This window comes from Oncorhynchus gorbuscha, linkage group LG16 (genome assembly GCF_021184085.1).
Source record: "Oncorhynchus gorbuscha isolate QuinsamMale2020 ecotype Even-year linkage group LG16, OgorEven_v1.0, whole genome shotgun sequence".
In the NCBI taxonomy this organism is placed as follows: Eukaryota; Metazoa; Chordata; class Actinopteri; order Salmoniformes; family Salmonidae; genus Oncorhynchus; species Oncorhynchus gorbuscha.
Genome location: NC_060188.1, coordinates 39,522,012 through 39,545,126, shown reverse-complemented (window position 1 = coordinate 39,545,126; position 23,115 = coordinate 39,522,012). Strand labels below are relative to the sequence as shown.

At 44.4% G+C, this 23,115-nt stretch overlaps 1 protein-coding gene across 2 annotated transcripts in view; it reads right to left on the bottom strand.

Annotated features, from left to right (window-relative positions):
* The window catches only part of nsg2 (neuronal vesicle trafficking associated 2), a 38,135-nt gene extending 29,904 nt beyond the window's left edge, over positions 1–8,231 (bottom strand). The window contains exons 1-2 of one of the 2 annotated variants that reach the window (XM_046306150.1): positions 8,017–8,231; positions 7,459–7,626 (exon numbers count right to left, since the gene is read on the bottom strand). In XM_046306150.1, the coding sequence (XP_046162106.1) occupies positions 7,459–7,587 (129 nt within the window). In that variant the 5' untranslated portion in view covers positions 7,588–7,626; positions 8,017–8,231. Of the gene's footprint in view, positions 1–7,458; positions 7,627–8,005 lie in introns of both variants that reach the window. The other variant, XM_046306149.1, reaches the window with a different exon arrangement.
* Positions 8,232–23,115: the final 14,884 nt, after the last annotated feature.

Below are 23,115 nucleotides of genomic sequence, written 5' to 3'. Positions count from 1 at the left end.
AAAATAAAGAAAAACCCCTGTGTGAGTAGGTGTCCTAAAACTTTTGACCAGTAGGGTATAAATATTTTTTGGGGGGGGCCTGTTTTGCATGTTATTTTGGCATTAATGTATGTCACATATCAGTTTGCAAACAATGTAAAACAAGTATATACAGTTGAAGTCAGAAGTTGACATACACCTCATTTAAACTCAGTTTTTTCACAATTCCTGACATTTAATCCTGGTAAAAAAATCCCTGTCGTAGATCAATTAGGATCACCACTTTATTTTAAGAATGTGAAATGTCAGAATAATAGTAGAGAGAATGATTTATTTCAGCTTTTATTTCTTTCATTTCTTTCAGGCCTCCTTGCTCACACACACTTTTTCAGTTCTGCCCACAAATTGTCTATAGGATTGAGGTCATGGCTTTGTGATGGCCACTCCAATACCTTGATTTTGTTGTCCTTAAGCCAATTTTGCCACAACTTTGGAAGTATGCTTGGGGTCATTGTCAATTTGGAAGACCCATTTGCGACCAAGCTTTAACTTCCTGACTGATGTTTTGAGATGTTGCTTCAATATATCCACATAATTGTCCTTTATCTATGGTGCCACCAATCAGGCCTTTATGGTAGAGTGGCCAGACAGAAGCCACTCCTCAGTAAAAGGCACATGACAGCCCGCTTGGAGTTTGCCAAAAGGCACCTAAAGACTCTCAGACCATGAGAAACCATGATTGAACTCTTTGGCCTGAATTCCAAGATTCACGTTATGGCAAAACCTGGCACCATCCCTACGGTGAAGCATGGTGATGGCAGCATCATGCTGTGTGGATGTTTTTCAGATGGAGGGACTGGTAGATTAGTCAGGATCGAGGCAAAGACTAACAGAGCGAAGCACAGAGAGATCCTTGATGAAAACCTGCTTCAGAGCGCTCAGGACCTCAGACTGGGGTGAAGGTTCACTTTCCAACAGGACAACGACCCAAAGCACACAGCCAAGAGAACACAGGAGTGGCTTCGGGTCAAGTCTCTGAATGTCCTTGAGTGGCCCAGCCAGACCCCGGACTTGAACCCGATCGAACATCTCTGGAGAGACCAGAAAATAGCTGTGCAGCAATGTTCCCCATCCAACCTGACAGAGCTTGAGAGGATCTGTGGAGAAGACGCATGTCTGAAAATGTGGCTACAATCATAATGTGGACAAGTTCAGGACACATTAGAAATGCAGGTGTGCCAAGCTTGTACAGTGGCGTCATACCCAAGAGGACTCGAGGCTGTAATCGATGCCAAAAGTGCTTCAACAAAGAACTGAATAAAGGGTCTGAATACTTAAGTACATTTATTTTCTGTTTTTTAAATTTTTAATACATTAGAAAAAATGTCTTAAAAAACTATTTTTGCTTTGCCATAATGGGATATTGTGTGTAGATTGATGGGGGGGGGGGGGAAACAACTTAATCAATTTTAGAATAAGGCTGTAACCTAGCAAAATGTGGAAAACGTCAAGGGGTTTGATTACTTCCAGAAGACACTGTAGGTAGGGATAAAGTGACTAAGTAACGGGATAGATAATAAACAGTAGCAGATGCGTATGTGACGTGTCAAAAAAGTTAGTGCAAAAAAGGTCAATGCAGATAGTTAACCAATAGCTGCCCGGACTATGTAACAAACTATTTAGAAGTCTTATGGCTTGGGGGTAGAAGCTGTTCAGGGTCCAATTGGTTCCAGACTTGGTGCAACGGTACCGCTTGCCATGCGGTAGCAGAGAGAATAGTCTATGACTTGGGTGGCTGGGTCATCCTCTGATACCGCCTGGTATAGAGGTCCTGGATGGCAGGGAGCTTGGCCCCTGTGATATCCAGGCACAATGCCTGCCTGACTACCTCCGGATGTGGGCAGGAAGATCTGATCACAATCAGATCACAATGAATCTTTTGATTGTCTACACTTGTCTAAAAATGTTGGCACAATCAGAATGTGGACAAGATCAGGACAAAGGTTGCATGTTAGAATCCGGTTTAAAAGTAGCTAGTGAGTTCTACTCTTCAGATATTCAAAGACGACAAACCAAGTAGCCTATTCAAACCATCTTATTTCCTTGTGTTTCTTGAGCCATGTAATTTGCTATGTTCAGCAAACACAGGACCACTGTAAACACGTCATGAAATGAGCCTTAACTCTACTGTTTCAAATGTCAATAATTCCGCATTAAAAAACAAAATCTTTGGTATTTTCCAAGGCTGTATGCCCAATAGTCTTTATCATACCCTACATTACTCTTCTCATATGTATATACTGTACTCTGTACCATCTACTGCATCTTGCCTATGCCGTTCGGGCATCACTCATTCATATATTTGTATGTACAGTGGGGAGAACAAGTATTTGATACACTGTCGATTTTGCAGGTTTTCCTACTTACAAAGCATGTAGAGGTCTGTGATTTTTATCATAGGTACACTTCAACTGTGAGAGACAGAATTTAAACAAAAATCCAGAAAATCACATTGTATGATTTTTAAGTAATTAATTTGCATTTTATTGCATGACATAAATATTTGATCATCTACCAACCAGTAAGAATTCCGGCTCTCAATTCCTCATGTTCTCCACTCATTACCTGTATTAACTGCACCTGTTTGAACTTGTTACCTGTATAAAAGACACCTGTCCACACACTCAATCAAACAGACTCCAACCTCTCCACAATGGCCAAGACCAAAGAGCTGTGTAAGGACATCAGGGATAAAATTGTAGACCTGCACAAGGCTGGGATGGGCTACAGGACAATAGGCAAGCAGCTTGGTGAGAAGGCAACAACTGTTGGCGCAATTATTAGAAAATGGAAGAATTCAAGATGACGGTCAATCACCCTCGGTCTGGGGCTCCATGCAAGAACTCACCTCGTGGGGCATCAATGATCATGAGGAAGGTGAGAGATCAGCCCAGAACTACACGGCAGGACCGGGTCAATGACCTGAAGAGAGCTGGGACCACAGTCTCAAAGAAAACCATTAGTAACACACTACGCCGTCAAGGATTAAAATCCTGCAGCGCACGCAAGGTCCCCCTGCTCAAGCCAGCGCATGTCCAGGCCCGTCTGAAGTTTGCCAATGACCATCTGGATGATCCAGAGGAGAAATGAGAGAAGGTCATGTGGTCTGATGAGACAAAAATAGAGCTTTTTGGTCTAAACTCCACTTGCCGTGTTTGGAGGAAGAAGAAGGATGAGTACAACCCCAAGAACACCATCCCAACCGTGAAGCATGGAGGTGGAAACATCATTCTTTGGGGATGCTTTTCTGCAAAGGGGACAGGACGACTGCACCGTATTGAGGGGAGGATGGATTGGGCCATGTATCGCAAGATCTTGGCCAACAACCTCCTTCTCTCAGTAAGAGCATTGAAGATGGGTCGTGGCTGGGTCTTCCAGCATGACAACGACCCGAAACACACAGCCAGGGCAACTAAGGAGTGGCTCCGTAAGAAGCATCTCAGGGTCCTGGAGGGGCCTAGCCAGTCTCTAGACCTGAACTCAATAGAAAATCTTTGGAGTGTGCTGAAAGTCCGTATTGCCCAGTGACAGCCCCGAAACCTGAAGGATCTGGAGAAGGCCTGTATGGAGGAGTGGGTTGAAATCCCTGCTGCAGTGTGTGCAAACCTGGTCAAGAACTACAGGAAATGTATGATCTCTGTAATTGCAAACAAAGGTTTCTGTACCAAATATTAAGTTCTGTTTTTCTGATGTATCAAATACTTATGTCATGCAATAAAATGCTAATTAATTACTTAAAAATCATACAATGTGATTTTCTGGAATTTTGTTTTAGATTCCGTCTCTCACCGTTGAAGTGTACCTATGATAAAAATTACAGACCTCTACATGCTTTGTAAGTAGGAAACACTGCCAATTTTGCAGGTTATCAAATACTTGTTCTCCCCACTGTACATATTTGTATTCATTCCTTTACACTTGTGTGTATAAGTTAGTTGTTGTGAAATTGTTAGGTTATATTACTTGTTAGATATTACTGCATGGTCGGAACTAGAAGCACAAGCATTTGGCTACACTCGCATTAACATCTGCTAACCATGTATATGTGACAAATAAATTTGATTTTTGATAAGATTTTTTTCTATTTATCCAACCACCTTGGGGAAATCTACTGGCATGGCACCTAGTCCACTGTTACAACTCCATCTCCAAACAACCACAAAATATGTACTCATCTGACCCTCTACATGGTATATCTTTTTTTTTACATTTAGAGGCGTGTATCAACCCATTGAGATGATGAGTCAAAAACGTTAGTGAAAAAAAGGTCAATGCAGATAGTTAACCAATAGCTGCCCGGACTATGTAACAAACTATTTAGCAGTCTTATGGCTTGGGGGTGGAAGCTGTTCAGGGACCTGTTGGTTCCAGACCTGGTGCAACGGTACCGCTTGCCATGCAGTAGCAGAGAGAACAGTCTATGACTTGGGTGGCTGGGTCATCCCCTGATAACGCCTGGTATAGAGGTTCTGGATGGCAGGGAGCTCGGCCCTAGTGATGTACTGGGCCGTATGCACTACCCTCTGTCAGATGCCAAGCAGTTGCCGTACCAGGCGGTGATGCAGCCAGTCAAGATGCTCTCAATGGTGCAATACTTTTAGGGATAGGGCTTGGTCAAAAGTAGTGCACCAAATAAGGAATAGGCTGCCATTTGGGATGTATCCTATGACTTCCTGTCTGAATAATGCACATGAATCACTACATCACTGCTACCAGGAGTAATCAGGTGAAACGGAAACTCCAAAGGAAGAATACCAAGATACAAAGCACCCAAATATGCTCTTTACATATGCTATATTCTTTTTGATGTTTTGATGTGTTCACTTTACTAAAAAGCACTGCAGTTATATATTGACTCATTTCTACTGTACAGAGTAACAACATGGCATCCCTCATCCAACAGGCTCTCAGATCTCTGGGCCAAGTGATAAGTCATCCAGTTCACTTTGGCAAACAGCAGCTTGTTCTTGAAAGAAGTGCAATAAAAAGGCCCGGCCTGGAGCCTCAATTCTTAAGAAAATGATTTATTCAAAGTGCTGCATGTACCACTCTCCACTACACTCCGCAGGTCAACCATTTCTAGTCAAGCTCTGCTAGTTTCCCTGAAATCACTGTCCATCCAATCAAGACATTGGTTCCCCTTTAGGCGCATCCCCGGCCGTCCAGATGGGATCAAGGCTAATTCCTCCCCATTCCCTCAGCACTGGCCTACTGAGGATTGTGTTTAACAGGCACGTTTGTCTCACTGCTGCCCAGTAGCCCTGTGGAGCCCTGGTCCCACAGCCAGCAGTGGTTAGAACGATAAAAACATCTGTAGCTCACTGACAACTCCTCCCACACAGGATGACAGAATGGACTTAAACCCACAGTGTTCTTTTTGAAGGTACAATGTGTATATTATTCGGAGGGGGAGTAATGGTTGACTTTCCTTTTCGTCTATTTCAAACATCATGTTTTTTATACATCCATCTGAGAAACGTTTAAAGGTAATAACAGGGACATTATTTTCACACAGCCAAGAAACTCTGAGAAAACATGGTACTGTAGCATCACCTCAGGCTTGGGAGGCTTTTCACATGAGGGTGAAAATAGAATCTGCGTAAAGCAGAATGTGAACTGTTCCCACTGCTGTGGCTTATGTGTATAGCCCAACGAACCCACCCTGTGCCCACTCTACTCACACCACTGCCCCCAGAGCTCTGAGAACCTGCATGGACCACCTCTCAATCTCTGACAGGGATGAACTGGATACAAGAATGACCGTTCTTTGAGTGGAATCTGGAGACTGTAGCCTCATTTAGACCCGGTTCTAATGTGCCCTGATCTTGTTCACATTATGATTGTGGCCACATTTTCTTATCTGCTCCACTGTGTCCGCATCCCTCCCTATATGCAAGTTATTTGACATTCTTTCGTAATATTTATTTTGACACATATTGATGCCATAAGTCAATGATTTTAGAGGGTGGAATAACGATGATTAAAATGTTTTTACTGTCCAGATCCATCTACACTTGTAAAATATCCAGACACAATGCCTGCCTGACTACCTCCGGAGGTGGGCAGGAAGATCTGATCACAATCAGATCACAATGTATCTTTTGATTGTCTACACTTGTCTAAAAATGTGGGCACAATCAGAATGTGGACGAGATCAGGACAAAGGTTGCATGTTAGAACCGGGTTGAAAAGGAGCTAGTGAGTTCTACTCTTCATATATTCAAAGACCACAAACCAAGTAGCCTATTGAAACCATCTGATTTCCGTGTGTTTCTTGAGCCATGTAATTTGCCCTGTTCAGCAAACACAGGACCACTGTAAACACGTCATGAAATGAGCCTTAACTCTACTGTTTCAAATGTCAATAATTCCGCATAAAAAACTCAATCTTTGATATTTTCCAAGGCTGTATGCCCAATAGTCTTTACATGTTTTCTTTCTCCAACCACCTTGGGGAAATCTACTGGCATGGCACCTAGTCCACTTCAACAACTCCATGTCCAAACCACAAAATATGTACTTAGCAGACCCTCTGCATGGTAAATCTTTAAAAAAACAAACATTTAGAGGCATTTATCAACCCATTGAAAATCCTGAATGGTGCTCCAATTCCTCCTCGGGCGGGCATGGTTAAGACAGCAGAATCCAAGACGAGGGCTGAAGCACCACTCTGCAAAGGTGCCAGGGCTCTTCCCCTAATGTTTACTACAGAGGGTTCAGCCTGCATGGGGCCATGGGTTCTTCTGTGCTGCTGATCAAATAAGCCAGACACAAGCCTTATGATAAGCTGGGAGCTGACAAATAAATGACAGAGGAGCATCATTTCAGCATATCAGCATTCACTCCTGAAGTCAAACATGCATGAAATGACTTCAGCAGGTACTGTAGGCCTTGTGATAACACAACAAAGGATTTGTCCTTCACTCCTATGGAAAAAAATAATCATTCTCAACTACTTTGATCATATGGAGCTGTTTTGATTGAAAATCACTTCAAAGTAAAACTTAAATTTTGTGCATTATTAAACAATTAGAAATATCATCACTCATATCCATCATATTAACATATTCAGTTCAGTGAGGCAGCACTGGAAATGAAATAATCGAAACTGTTATATGGCTTGAGTCAATTCATGAATCATCCTGTGTAATAAGATGCAGCAGTCTGGTTCAAAAATAAAACCCCTTGTCAAAGTAAATTAGGGATGACATGTTTGCTGGTTTCCTAGAATGGATGATGTGCATCCCTGTTATAAACAAAAAGAGCTTCTTTAATCTGCGCTTTAAACAAAGGAGGCAACAGGGCAATTGAGATGACAAAGAGATGGGTTTGCTGTTTTATTATGTAATGGCTTTGGCCATAAATCAAGGAGTGTGTGTGAATCAGAGGAAATCTCAGCAGACAGACAGTCCATTTTACCTTGTCTGGGGCTCCATACTGGAGATTACCGACATCCAGAGGGGTGATGAGCGGCACGTTTTGGAAGCCATCCTCCACACTGACCGGTTTAGCGCCTTTGTCTTGTAGATTACTCCCCAGTTTAACCATCTTTACCAATAGAAAGATAGTGCACTTCTCAAGCAGATGCTGTAAATATGACAGACACTGTTAGTTAATTGTACATGTCTAATTTATCAAACAATAAACATCTACTGAGCACGCAAATCAATGTTTTTTCTTTGAACATTAAATTACATACATCGGATTTGAACTTTAACTTTATAATTATACTTTTTTTTACAGTCTAATAAAACGCTCGTTTTAATTTTCTAAATATTGGATAAATTAAATATTGGTGGTAAAAAAAAATCCTATTTTCCAGCGCCATAGAGCAGGCGTCAAAATAAATCCTATATCCGTTCATAGGCTAACTGCATAGGGATGCACCTGCAGTAGCCTAGCCTAGACTACTTCGCCATTCTTTTCGTCCAAAAACAAAAGAGCTCAAACTAAAACATCTACTTACGATAGACGCACTTGTATAAGTCCTTTTCGTTTCTTCGTCTACTATTTTGTTATATCAAAGACAAGGATGCAAGGAGCAGATGCATGCAGGCAGACCGGGCGGAGTTGCAATCGAAGCTCAGCGATGCTGATGCAGGGAACTAGACAGCCCGATCGCTGCAGAGACTAGCGGGCTCCGTAGGCAACCCAGAACCCAATTCCAAACACTGCCTCCTCACTTTATGCTTGCATCTGGCGCCGCTAGGGGGATTTTTGAATGAAATCGCACATTTGTTATGCCTGACTTGAAAAAGACCACAACCCGCATTTAGTTGTGGTTTTTTTAGTCTTTATCGCCACCTAGAGACAAAGTTAGAACTGTGCCGTGTCTGTATATCTCCCTCTGCATAATAATCTACTGGAGGCTATATAGGCTTGGTAAAGAAGGACTAAAGTGCAAGACCGTAAAAAGGGGCATTATTGCACTTCAAAGTTCAAATTTGACAGATGTTTTGAGACATCAAAAGTGATTTAATGTCAAGAAAGGTCCACATCCCAAGCCATCTGTTTTGTATATCCAGCCCCTATGCCACAATTAATGGACAAGATAATCAGATGAGAAAGGCAATGATCTGTCCATCATCAAATATAAATCTAGTGCATTGAAAGTGTTAGCCTATGTTGTATCTGTCTGTATGTACGTTATAGTAAAGGGCTGTATTGTCCAGCTGTTTAATCTGGCCATCAATACCAAAATCTGTTTCACTAAAAACCACAAGAGGGCGCAAATATACATGAAAACATGCATCCATCCCATCAATCTACTGTATGAACAAGTAAAGCATGTGGAATTGGGAGCTGGGGGGGGGCATATGGGCGGGTTAGGGTTAGAGTTAGGGTTAGTGTTAGGTTTGTGCTTAGCATTACAGCTGTAGGGCCATTGCAATACCCTTTTGGGGTTCGGGCTTGCTGTTATTATTACAGCTTTAACGCTAACCTCAAACAACCCTAACCCTAGCTCCATTTGTCCCTTACCTCGAGAAACAAACTTCTGCCCTCAGAATAGCATCAATTCGTCAGGGCATGGACTCCACAAGGTGTCCAAAGCATTCCACAGGACGCTGGCCCATGTTGACTCCAATACTTCCCACAGTTGTGTGAAGTTGCCTGGATGTTCTTTGGGTGGTGGACCATTCGTGATACATTCAGGAAACTGTAGAGCGTGAAAAACCCAGCAGCGTTGCAGTTCTTGACACAAACCGGTACACCTGGCTCCTACTACCATACCCCGTTCAAAGGCACTTATATAAATCTTTTGACTTTCCCGTTCACCCTCTGAATGGCACACATACACAATCCATGTCTCAATTGTCTCAAGGCTTAAAAAGCCTTATTTGACCTGTCTCCTCCCCTTCATCTGCTCTGATTGAAGTGGATTTTTCAAGTGACATCAATAAGGGATTATAGCTTTCATCTGGATTAATCTAGTCAGTTTATGTCATGGAAAGAGCAGGTGTTCTCAATGTTTTGTACACTCAGTGTACTTGTTGTACTGTAGATAAAAATAGTGGAGAATAGTGGATGCATCCAAGAACCATAAATGTGCCTTTTGAAAATAATCAAATAGACTTCACGAATCATTATAAAAAGTATAGAAAATATAAGTAAAGTACAATCAGACTGTTAAACAGCCACCACTAACATTGAGTGGCTGCTGCCAACACACTGACTCAACTCCAGCCACTTTAATAATGGGAATTGATGGCAAATGATGTAAAATATATCACTAGCCACTTTAAACAATGCTACCTAATATAATGTTTACATACCCTACATTATTCATCTCATATGTATACGTATATACTGTACTCTATATCATCTACTATTTACTATATATCCTTCCTGTTTGGCCCTGTCCGGGGGTGTCCTCGGATGGGGCCACAGTGTCTCCTGACCCCTCCTGTCTCAGCCTCCAGTATTTATGCTGCAGTAGTTTGTGTCGGGGGGCTAGGGTCAGTTTGTTATATCTGGAGTACTTCTCCTGTCCTATTCGGTGTCCTGTGTGAATCTAAGTGTGCGTTCTCTAATTCTCTCCTTCTTTCTTTCTCTCTCTCGGAGGACCTGAGCCCTAGGACCATGCCCCAGGACTACCTGACATGATGACTCCTTGCTGTCCCCAGTCCACCTGGCCATGCTGCTGCTCCAGTTTCATCTGACCTGAGCCCTAGGACCATGCCCCAGGACTACCTGACATGATGACTCCTTGCTGTCCCCAGTCCACCTGGCCATGCTGCTGCTCCAGTTTCAACTGTTCTGCCTTACTATTATTTGACCATGCTGGTCATTTATGAACATTTGAACATCTTGGCCATGTTCTGTTATAATCTCCACCCGGCACAGCCAGAAGAGGACTGGCCACCCCACATATGCTCTCTCTAATTCTCTCTTTCTTTCTCTCTCTCTGAGGACCTGAGCCCAAGGACCGTGCCCCAGGACGACCTGACATGATGACTCCTTGCTGTCCCCAGTCCACCTGACTGTGCTGCTGCTCCAGTTTCAACTGTTCTGCCTTGTTATTATTCGACCGTGCTGGTCATTTATGAACATTTGAACATCTTGGCCATGTTCTGTTATAATCTCCACCCGGCACAGCCAGAAGAGGACTGGCCACCCCACATAGCCTGGTTCCTCTCTAGGTTTCTTCCTAGGTTTTGGCCTTTCTAGGGAGTTTTTCCTAGCCACCGTGCTTCTACACCTGCATTGCTTGCTGTTTGGGGTTTTACGCTGGGTTTCTGTACAGCAATTTGAGATATCAGCTGATGTACGAAGGGCTATATAAATACATTTGATTTGATTTGATTTGATCTACTGCATCCTTAGGTAATACATGTATCACTAGCCACTTTAACTATGCCACTTTGTTTACATACTCATCTCATATGTATATACTGTACTCGATACCATCTATTGTATCTTGCCTATGCCGCTCTGTACCATCACTCATTCATATATCTTTATGTACATATTCTTTATCCCCCTTGTTATGCAGGTGAATGAGAACCCAAAAGCGACTTGGCGAAAACAGAGTCTTTATTCCAGCAAAGGAAAAAGGCAATACTCCTAGACAAATCAGAGCAGAAAACAAAACATAAAAACTAATTCCACTCGTAGTGACGAGGACAGACTGGAGACTCGACCATAAACTGTAGGTTGCCTCGGGAAGGCACCGACCGTAGCAGACTCAGATACCTGCTCACACGCAGCATCTGAGGGAAACAAGACACAGCACGGCGAACAATATACAAGGATCCGACAGGACAGAAACGGAAGACAAGGGGAGAAATAGGGACTCTAATCAGAGGGCAAGATACGGAACAGGTGTGAAAAGATTAGATGATTGAGTAGGGGAATAGGAACAGCTGGGAGCAGGAACGGAACGATAGAGAGAGGAGAGAGAGGGAGGGGGAGAGAGAAGGGATAGAAAAAGGGAACGAACCTAATAAGACCAGCAGGGGGAAACGAACAGAAGGGAAAGCAAAATGACAAGACAATATAAGACAAAACATGACAGTACCCCCCCACTCACCGAGCGCCTCCTGGCGCTCTCGAGGAGGAACACTGGCGGCAACGGAGGAAATCATAGATCACAAAACGGTCCAGCACGTCCCGAAAAAGAACCCAACTCCTCTCCTCAGGACCGTAACGGAAAACGAAAAAAAAGGAAACTAGGGTACTACTCTAAAAAAAAATGAGACACGGGTAGAGAACTGAAAGCTTTAGAGCAAACAGGACCAAACAGGCCAAGAGAGTAACAACTAGGGACAGACTGAGACACAGCAAGGGCAGGAACAAGAACAGGAGAGATGCGGTGGCAGGGAACAGACTGAGACCCAGCAAGACCAGGAGCAGAAGCAGAAAAAATTACCAGACTTATTCTGCGCGCAGTCCGAACACGCAGCCACGAAACGGCGCGTGTCACGCTCCTGAGTAGGCCACCAAAAGCGCTGGCGAATAGAAGCAAGAGTACCTCGAACGCCGGGATGGCCAGCTAACTTGGCAGAGTGAGCCCACTGAAGAACAGCCAGACGAGTAGAAACAGGAACGAAAAGAAGGTTACTAGGACAAGCGCGCGGCGACGCAGTGTGCGTGAGTGCTTGCTTAACCTGTCTCTCAATTCCCCAGACAGTCAACCCGACAACACGCCACAGGAAGGATCCCCTCGGGAACAGTAGAAGCCACAGAAGAACTAAAGAGACGGGATAAAGCATGAGGCTTGGTGTTCTTAGTACCCGGGCAATAAGAAATAACGAACTCGAAACGAAGCGAAAAACAACGCCCAACGAGCATGACGCGCATTCAGTCGTTTGGCAGAACGGATGTACTCAAGGTTCCTTTGGTCAGTCCAAACGACAAAAGGAACGGTCGCCCCTCCAACCACTGTCGCCATTTGCCTAGGGCTAAACGGATGGCGAGCAGTTCACGGTTAGCCACATCATAGTTACGTTCCGACGGTGACAGGCGATGAGAAAAATACGCGCAAGGGTGGACCCCATCGTCAGTATCGGAGCGCTGGGACAGAATGGCTCCCACGCCCACCCCGACGCGTCAACCTCGACAATAAACTGTTTAGTGACGTCAGGTGCAACAAGGATAGGAGCGGATGCAAAACGCTTCTTGAGGAGATCAGAACAACAATCATACGACCGGTGAGGAGGAAGGGAGTTGGTTCTGGACCGACTGAAGACCGTGCGCAGACCATGATATTCCTCCGGCACTCCTGTCAAATCACCAGGTTCCTCCTGTGAAGAGGGAGCAGAACAAACAGGAGAAATAGCAGACATTAAACACTTCACATGACAAGAAACGTTCCAGGAAAGGATAGAATTACTAGACCAATCAAAAGAAGGATTATGACACACAAGCCAGGGATGACCCAAAACAACAGGTGTAAAAGGTGAACAAAAAATCAAAAAGAAATGGTCTCACTATGGTTACCAGATACAGTGAGGGTTAAAGGTAGTGTTTCACATAATATACTGGGGAGAGGACTACCATCCAAGGCAAACATGACCGTGGGCTCCCCTAACTGTCTGAGAGGAATGTCATGTTCCCGAGCCCAGGCTTCGTCCATAAAACAGCCCTCCGCCCCAGAGTCTATTAATGCACTGCAGGAAGCTGCCGATCCGGTCCAGCATAGATGGACCGGTAAGGTAGTACAGGTACTTGACGGACAGGACCGTCTAGTAGCGCTTATCAGTCGCCCTCCGCTTACTGATGAGCTCTGGCCTTTAACTGGACATGAAATGACAAAATGACCAGCGGAACCGCAATAGAGACAGAGGCGGTTGGTGATTCTCCGTTCCCTCTCCTTAGTCGAAATGCGAATACCCCCCAGCTGCATGGGCTCAACACCTGAGTCAGTGGGGAAAGATGGTAGTGTCGGAGAGAGGGGAGACACAGTTAACGCGAGCTCTCTTCTATGAGCTCGGTGACGAAGATCTACCCGTCGTTCAATGCGAATAGCGAGTTCAATCAAAGAATCCACGCTGGATGGAACCTCCCGAGAGAGAATCTCATCCTTAACCTTAGCGTGGAGTCCCTCCAGAAAACGAGCGAGCAACGCCTGCTCGTTCCAGTTACTGGAGGCAGCAAGAGTGCGAAACTCTATAGAGTAATCCGTTATGGATCGATTACCTTGACATAGGGAAGACAGGGACCAGGAAGCTTCTTTCCCAAAAACTGAACGATCAAAAACCCTTATCATCTCCTCTTTAAAGTTCAGATAATTGTTAGTACACTCAGCGCTTGCCTCCCAGATAGCTGTGCCCCACTGCCGAGCCCGACCAGTAAGGAGTGATATGACGTAGGCAATCCGAGCTCTCTCTCTTGACTATGTGTTGGGTTGGAGAGAGAACACTATATCACACTGGGTGAGAAAGGAGCGGCACTCAGTGGGCTGCCCAGAATAACATGGTGGGTTATTAACCCTAGGTTCCGGAGGCTCGGAAGACCCGGAAGTAGCTGGTGGCACGAGACGAAGACTCTGATACTGTCCTGAGAGGTCGGAGACCTGAGCGGCCAGGGTCTCAACGGCATGCCGAGCAGCAGACAATTCCTGCTCGTGTCTGCCGAGCATCGCTCCCTGGAACTCGAGAGTAGAGTAGAGAGAATCCATAGTCGCTGGGTCCATTCTTGGTCGGATCCTTCTGATCCTTCTGTTATGCAGGTGAATGAGGACCCAAAAGCGACTTGGCGAAAACAGTCTTTATTCCAGCAAAGGAAAAAGGAAAAAGGCAATACTCCTAGACAAATCAGAGCAGAAAACAAAACATAAAAACTAATTCCACTCGTAGTGACGAGGACAGACTGGAGACTCGACCATAAACTGTAGGTTGCCTCGGGAAGGCACCGACCGTAGCAGACTCAGATACCTGCTCACACGCAGCATCTGAGGGAAACAAGACACAGCACGGCGAACAATATACAAGGATCCGACAGGACAGAAACGGAAGACAAGGGGAGAAATAGGGACTCTAATCAGAGGGCAAGATACGGAACAGGTGTGAAAAGATTAGATGATTGAGTAGGGGAATAGGAACAGCTGGGAGCAGGAACGGAACGATAGAGAGAGGAGAGAGAGGGAGGGGGAGAGAGAGGGATAGAAAAAGGGAACGAACCTAATAAGACCAGCAGGGGGAAACGAACAGAAGGGAAAGCAAAATGACAAGACAATATAAGACAAAACATGACACCCCTACACTTGTGTGTATAAGACAGTAGTTTTGGAATTGTTAGTTAGATTACTTGTTGGTTATTACTGCATTGTCGGAACTAGAAGCACAAGCATTTCGCTACACTCGCATTAACATCTACTAACCATGTGTATGTGACAAATAAAATTTGATTTGATTTGAAAAGAAGTAGAATTGAAAGAGAGATTTCTTTTAATAATGACACTTGATGTGGTGTACAAATCCCCCCCCAAACAAAACATTTTTTTGGGGGGGGGACAATGTCTTAATTTTTCTAAACGCACATGCATGGTTCCCTTTAAACGCACATGCACGGTTCCCTTTAAACGCACATGCACGGTTCCCTTTAAACGCACAAGCACGGTTCCCTTTAAACGCACATGCACGGTTCCCTTTAAACGCACACGCACGGTTCCCTTTAAACGCACACGCACGGTTCCCTTTAAACGCACACGCACGGTTCCCTTTAAACGCACACGCACGGTTCCCTTTAAACGCACACGCACGGTTCCCTTTAAACGCACACGCACGGTTCCCTTTAAACGCACACGCACGGTTCCCTTTAAACAACACACACGCACGGTTCCCTTTAAACGCACACGCACGGTTCCCTTTAAACGCACACGCACGGTTCCCTTTAAACGCACACGCACGGTTCCCTTTAAACGCACACGCACGGTTCCCTTTAAACGCACACGCACGGTTCCCTTTAAACGCACATGCACGGTTCCCTTTAAACGCACATGCACGGTTCCCTTTAAACGCACATGCACGGTTCCCTTTAAACGCACATGCACAGGTCCCTTTAAACGCACATGCACGGTTCCCTTTAAACACACATGCACGGTTCCCTTTAAACGCACATGCACAGTTCCCTTTAAACGCACATGCACTGTTCCCTTTAAATACACATGCACGGTTCCCTTTCAACGCACATTGCACGTTTCCCTTTAAACGCACATGCACGGTTCCCTATAAACGCACATGCACGGTTCCCTTTAAACGCACATGCACGGTTCCCTTTAAACGCACATGCACGGTTCCCTTTAAACTCACATGCACGGTTCCCTTTAAACGCACATTGCACGTTTCCCTTTAAACGCACATGCACGGTTCCCTATAAACGCACAAGCACGGTTCCCTTTAAACGCACACGCACGGTTCCCTTTAAACGCACACGCACGGTTCCCTTTAAACGCACACGCACGGTTCCCTTTAAACGCACACGCACGGTTCCCTTTAAACGCACACGCACGGTTCCCTTTAAACGCACACGCACGGTTCCCTTTAAACGCACACGCACGGTTCCCTTTAAACGCACACGCACGGTTCCCTTTAAACGCACACGCACGGTTCCCTTTAAACGCACACGCACGGTTCCCTTTAAACGCACACGCACGGTTCCCTTTAAACGCACACGCACGGTTCCCTTTAAACACACACGCACGGTTCCCTTTAAACACACACGCACGGTTCCCTTTAACCTTTTAGGGATAGTGCTGTCTACTGCCCCCGCTGGAGTAATTGCGTGCCCATAGTAAACATAATTATTTTTTGTCAAAAGTTGCGAATATATGCAAATAAAAAATATTATTGAATAGAAAACACTCTAAAGCTTTTAAACCCGTTTAAATTTTGTCTCTATGTAAAGCAGAACTCTCAAAATATGCATTCTCCCAAACTATCTCTTCTCATCTGAAAAGTTGGGCCACCTTTGACGTCATCGCAAACACCCTCCCCAAACAGTTACAGCTCCCGGAACAGTCTCCACGTGTTCAGCGTGATCTCAGCTTTCAATGGGGCTTCTCATTGTGAGAATCGCCCGCTCACGAGAGTTTGAGCACGCGGTAAGCTCCCAGTCACTCAAAAACACCTGTCACTTTTCTGTGTGCAGTGGTAAGTCCTCTCTTTCTTCCAAGATCGATTGAACGGTGCCTGTGTTTCTGTTTGTTCTCAAAATTGCTGTACACCTTTATAACATGTTAAAGCTTGATTATGAAGTTAGTTTGACAAGTTAACTCGACATATAATATATAATTTCAACGTTTTGGTGCGCACCCACTTCAATTTTGCGTACATTTAAACCGAAATGTGGGTATTTTGAGAACCGAAAGACGCAGACTTGAAAACTAAACGCTGGTTTGGTAAGTATAATCCCTTCCAGGTCGTTTGATGGAAGAACAACAAAGGTAAGGGAATATTTATGTATTAATTTTGGGTTTCTGTCGACTCCAAGATAGAGGAGTCATTATGCTAATGTGGGAGCGCCGACTCCCTATTATAGCCTAGTGAACGCAAAATGTAACGTTAAAATTAAATGTAACACAGCAATTGCATTTAGAAGAAGTGTATCTTGCTATACATATGTAAAACATGCATATTTAGTCAAAGTTTATGATGTGTATTCCTTGTTAGCTGACGTTATCTGCCGGAGCTATTTCATTTCTCAGGACATTTTAGTAGCATTTTTTGAACGATGCATAATTGTAAACAGAGATTTATGGATATATATAGCATATTATTGAAAAAAAAATGAATGTACTGTGTAACATGTTATATTACTGTCATCTGATGAAGATTTCAAAAGGTTAAGTCGCTCTGGATAAGAGCGTCTGCTAAATGACTTAAATGTAAATGTAATGTAAATGTTAGTGAAAGGATTTTTTTTTAAATCCTGCGTTTGTTGATTGCATATTTTTTCCTACTTGGCTATGCTAATGAGCTATGTCTGCGGTGGTGGTTTGACATAAATATGTGCTATGTTTTCGCCGTAAAACATTTTAGAAATCTGACTTGCTGGCTAGATAAACAACTTGTTTATCTTTCATTTGAGCTATTTTACTTGTTAATGTGTGGAGGTTAAATATTTTTAGGAATATTTATTGCATTCCCTGCGCCACATTCCAGCTGGGGGGGGTGGGGGCGCGTTCCCAAATGGGAACGGGTGTCTCTAACAGGATACGCACGGTTCCCTTTAAACACACACGCACGGTTCCCTTTAAACACACACGCACGGTTCCCTTTAAACACACACGCACGGTTCCCTTTAAACACACACGCACGGTTCCCTTTAAAGACACACGCACGGTTCCCTTTAAACACACACGCACGGTTCCCTTTAAAGACACACGCACGGTTCCCTTTAAACGCACATGCACGGTTCCCTTTAAACACACATGCACGGTTCTCTTTAAACGCACATGCATGGTTCCCTTTCAGTCAGTCAACTTCGACACAACATACTATGGGGAGTAGCACTCTCGCGAGTCCGCTTGAAGGTTCTGCAATCAAGCTTGACAAGGACAATAAAATCTATGCCACGCTGGGAACCTGCCTTCCACAGGTGATAAGCATGAGGCTCGGTTTAATTCCTTCAATTATTCCTCTCTTCAGCTCGGGGGGAACAGGAACGATTCACACTACTAAAACAAACAATTGGAAAATGAGACTGTTTAAACTGTTGCATAGTGTTATAGCCTGCTCACCTGCTGGACGTTTAGGTGGACGTCAGGTCTACCAGACCGAGTTGCTGTAGGAGCTCGGCATGGCTTTGGCCACAGGAGAGCCCCACACAGAGCTCATGGAGATCCGCCGCGTTATGGCCGCCCGGTGCACCGTTCTGGCGCTTGGGGAAAGCATGGCAATTACTGTGGCGGTGAGAGTCGGACCGAGGTGAGAGTCGGATGCATCTTGCCACCTAAACCTCTCTTTTAAAAAGCATGTGAAAAAGGTAATTCAAATAACTAAATTAAATCTAGCTAATTTCCGATTTATACGAAATTGTTTGACTACAGAGGTAACAAAACTGTACTTCAAATCTATGATACTCCCCCACTTAACATACTGCTTGACTAGTTGGGCCCAAGCTTGCTGTACAACATTAAAACCTATTCAGTCTGTCTACAAACAGGCTCTCAAAGTGCTTGATAGGAAGCCCAATAGCCATCATCATTGTCACATCCTTAGAAAACATGAGCTCTTGAGTTGGGAAAATCTTGTGCAATACACCGACGCATGTCTTGTATTCAAGATCCTTAATGGCCTGGCTCCCCCTCCACTCAATATTTTTGTTAAACAGAAAACCCAGACATATGGCAGCAGATCCACAAGGTCTGCCATGAGAGGTGACTGTATAGTTCCCCTAAGGAAAAGCCCCTTTAGTAAATCTGCATTCTCTGTGAAAGCTTCCCATGTCTGGAATACACTGCCATCAGACACACATAACTGCACCACATATCACACTTTCACAAAATGCTTGAAGACATGGCTAAAGGTCAATCAGATTTGTGAACATGGTCCCTAGCTGTGTGTTGCCGCTCTCCATGTTGTCTGTTGTCTGTAGCTTGTGATGTGTGGAAACACTTTGTTGCTTTTATGAATTTTGTCTTGCTGCTTTTTGTTCTATGTTGCTCTGTCTGTATGCTACGTCTTGCTTGTCCTATGTTGCTCTGTCTGTATGCTATGTCTTGCTTGTCCGATGTTGCTATGTTGCTATGTCTATGGTGCTATTGTCTATATTGTAATTGTTTTTAATAACCTGCCCAGGGACTGCTGTTGAAAATTAGCCGGCTGGCTAAAACCGGCACTTTTACTGAAACGTTGATTAATGTGCACTGTCCCTGTAAAAAAAAAAAAAAAACTAAACTAAACTAAACTGGACGATTCCGGTGTCCCCGACATTCCTTTGGGTACTGGCCCAGTGGAGGGATCCCCGGCTGCTGTCACAAGGGGCTCCTATGGGCCAGGTGTTGTCTCGCAAGGTGGTCATGACAGATGCGTCACCCCAATGGTGGGGCGCGCTGTGCGATGGTTACTCAATTTGGGCAGTATGGACAGTGTCACAGAGTGCCTGGCATATGAATTACCTGGAACTTTTGACTGTGTACTTAGCATTTAGGCGCCTAGTCCCGCGTTTGCCAGGCCATGATATGCCAGATCAGATCCGACAACATGACAACGGTGGCATACATCAACAGGCAGGGGGAACTCGGTTCCTCCCCCTCCTCACCTTGGCTTCCTGTTGCTGTGGAGCAGAGCACATTTACTCTCACTTCGGGCAGTGCATGGTGTTCTCTAAGCATTGTCTCTCTCACTGACGGGTTGCATCACTACCTGGTATGGCAACTGCTCGGCCTCTGACCGCAAGGCACTACAGAGGGTAGTGCGTACTGCCCAGTACACCACAGGGGCCAAGCTTCCTGCCATCCAGGACCTCTATACCAGGCAGTGTCAGAGGAAGGCCTTAAAAATTGTCAAAGACTCCAGCCACCCTAGTCATAGACTGTTCTCTCTGCTACCGCAAGCAGTACCGGAGTGCCAAGTATAGGTCCAAGAGGCTTCTAAACAGCTTCTACCCCAAGCCATAAAACTCCTGAAATTCTAATCAAATGGCTACCCAGACTATTTGCATTGCCCCACTCCCCTCTTTTATGCTGCTGCTACTCTCTATTATCTATGCATAGTCACTTTAATAACTCTACCTACATTTACATATTACCTCAATTACCTCGACTAACCGGTGCCCCCGCACATTGACTCTGTACCGGTACTCCCTGTATATAGCCTCGCTATTGTTATTTTAATGCTGCTCTTTAATTATTTGTTACTTTTATTTGTGACTTTTTTTAGGTATTTTCTTAAAACTGCATTGTTGATTAAGGGCTGGTACGTAAGCACTTCACTGTAAGGTGAAATACCTGTTGTATTCGGTGCATGTGACAAATACAATTTGATTTGATTTTGATATGATTTGATTTGATATGATTGTGGCATATTTCCCATGGCATATAGCAGCAAGGAGCAGGGGTTACCTAGACGAGTAAGCGCCCACTCCACCGGCATCTTGGGTGTTGTTTAAAGGGTTGACTATAGGAGATATTTGTGCTGCGGTGAGTCGGCCATCACCACACACTTTTGCTTACGGTAAGGACAGGTGAAAGTCACTTAGGCAGCCCACCGTGTGCTCAATACCCAGACTTTCACATCTGGTGGTGTCAGGTCTGGGTTGTCTGCCATGGGCCATTGGGGCCTGATTATATTTCCCCATAGTACGCTTTACCGAAGTTGACTGACTTAAAGGGAACGTAATGTTCTGACTATAACTACTGTTCCCTGAAGGAGGGAAAGGGGATACAACACCTGTTTGGCCCCGCACCGCCCGTTCCTGGGCTTGGTGAAGAGCATTATTCAATTGAAGGAATGAATCCAAGCCTCGCGCTTATCACCTGTGGAAGGCGGTTCTTCCATCGAGGCACAGATTTCATTGGCTTTGTCGGGCGTGATTTAGGATCCTTCAACCGAAGTCGCGAGAGTGCGACTCCCTATAGTATGATGTACCTCGTTTCCCTCCTTCATGAAACAAAGTCACAACGTTACATTCTTTGTTTCAAGGGTTCAGTGCACTACTTTTGACCAGGGCACATAGGACCAAAAGGCACACCAAAACAGTGTTCAATAACAATAATCGAAGGAGATTTCATATTCTTGTCCTAGAGTACTCATTCTTATAAATGTACTACCTAAGGGACAATATGTCCAGGGCAGAGACTTTTCCTTGCTATGAGTCTTACCAGACACCACGGCTTAGCTCTGCTTAATGAGGGGTCCATGTCTCTGTGACCTGGTTGCTGGCTGCTACGGAGACAGAGAGAGAAAGAGAGAGAGGCAGGCACCCGGTCGCAGAATGGATTGGCTCAGCAGAACCTTTGTCTCCACTGTCAGAGAGACAGGCGTGATGTCATCTGGATCTTACATCCAAGTTTTTTGTCACTATTATTCTATACTGAACAAAAATATAAATGCAACATGCAACAATTTCAAAGATTTGACTGAGCAACAGTTAATATAATGAAATCAGTCAATTGAAAAAAAAATTAGGCCCTAATCTATGGATTTCACGACTGGGCACGGGTGCAACCTTGGGTGGGCCTGGGAGGGCATAGGCCCTCCCACTTGGGAGCCAGGCCCAGCCAATCAAAATGAGTTTTTCCTCACAAAAGGGCTTTATTACAGACATAAATAGTTCTCAGTTTTGTCAGCTGTCCAGGTGGCTGCTCTAAGACTATCCCGCAAGTGAAGAAGCCGTGGTCTGTGGTTGTGAGGCCGGTTGGACGTACTGACAAATTCTCTAAATTGATGTTGGAGGCGGCTTATGGTAGAGAAATTACATTCAATTCTCTGGCAACAGCTCTGGTGTACAGTCCTGCAGTCAGCATGCCAATTGCACATTCCCACAAAACTTGAGACATCTGTGGCATTGTGTTGTGTGACAAAACTGCACATTTCAGATTGGCCTTCTATTGTTCCTAGCACAAGGTGCACCTGGTTAATGATCATGCTGTTTAATCAGATTCTTGATATGCCACACATGTCAGGTGGATGGATTATTTTGGCAAAGGAGAAATGCTCGCTTGCAGGGACATAAACAAATGTGTGCCCAAAATTTGAGAGAAATAAGCTTATTGTGCATATGGAACATTTCTGGGATCTTTTATTTTAGCTCGTGAAACATGTGACCAACACTTTACATGTTGTGTTTATATTTTTGTTCAGTATATGTACACTTCCTGCAGCGGTATATCCATGCAATGCCATCCGAGAACAGGGTTGGGGTCCATATTGACTGGAGCCCAACTACTGTTTTTGATGCTGCCTCATGAGGAAAGGTTTTCCCAAATGCACCACACAGCCCCAGGGACCTACAATTTTTATCTTGCATTACCTATTTTGATGATAGCAAGGTAATTCATGGTTTTGCCTACATTGAAGGAAAATTGTATGGCTTTACACTTACTCAGGCAATGTGAGTGCTGCTACCTACGGTACATAAGGTCCCAAAGTTAGTGAGCTAATGGTTTTCTTTCAGGTTTGACACATTAGAAGACTGCAGTACATTAGAGTGAATTCTGAGTGGTGCTTTATATTGGTAATGTACCAGTCAGCAGGCAGGTGGAGCTGCTGAGTCTGATGAATATGATCACTTACAGTATGTTTGTGGACTGACATTAATCACATTCTTTATCTCAGGACATTTCTGCAGGATTATCAATACCCTGGCATGTGTGATGATTCATCTATTTCGAATGACTGGTTTCATCAGCTACGGTTTGTATAAAGCAGGGGTGTCAAACTCATTCCATGGAGGGCCTCATGTCTGCTGGTTTTAATTTTTTCCTGTCAATTATGACCTAGACAACCAGGTAAGGACCGTTCCTTACTAATCAATGACCTGAATTCTTCAATCGAGTACAAGGGAGGAACAAAAACCTGCAGACACCCGGCCCTCCGTGGAACGAGTAGCATTATAGTGACATTCTTTGAAAGGATCCAGTAACGACTGGCATACAAAACACACTGACTTCTTAGCCTGGAAAAGGAAATA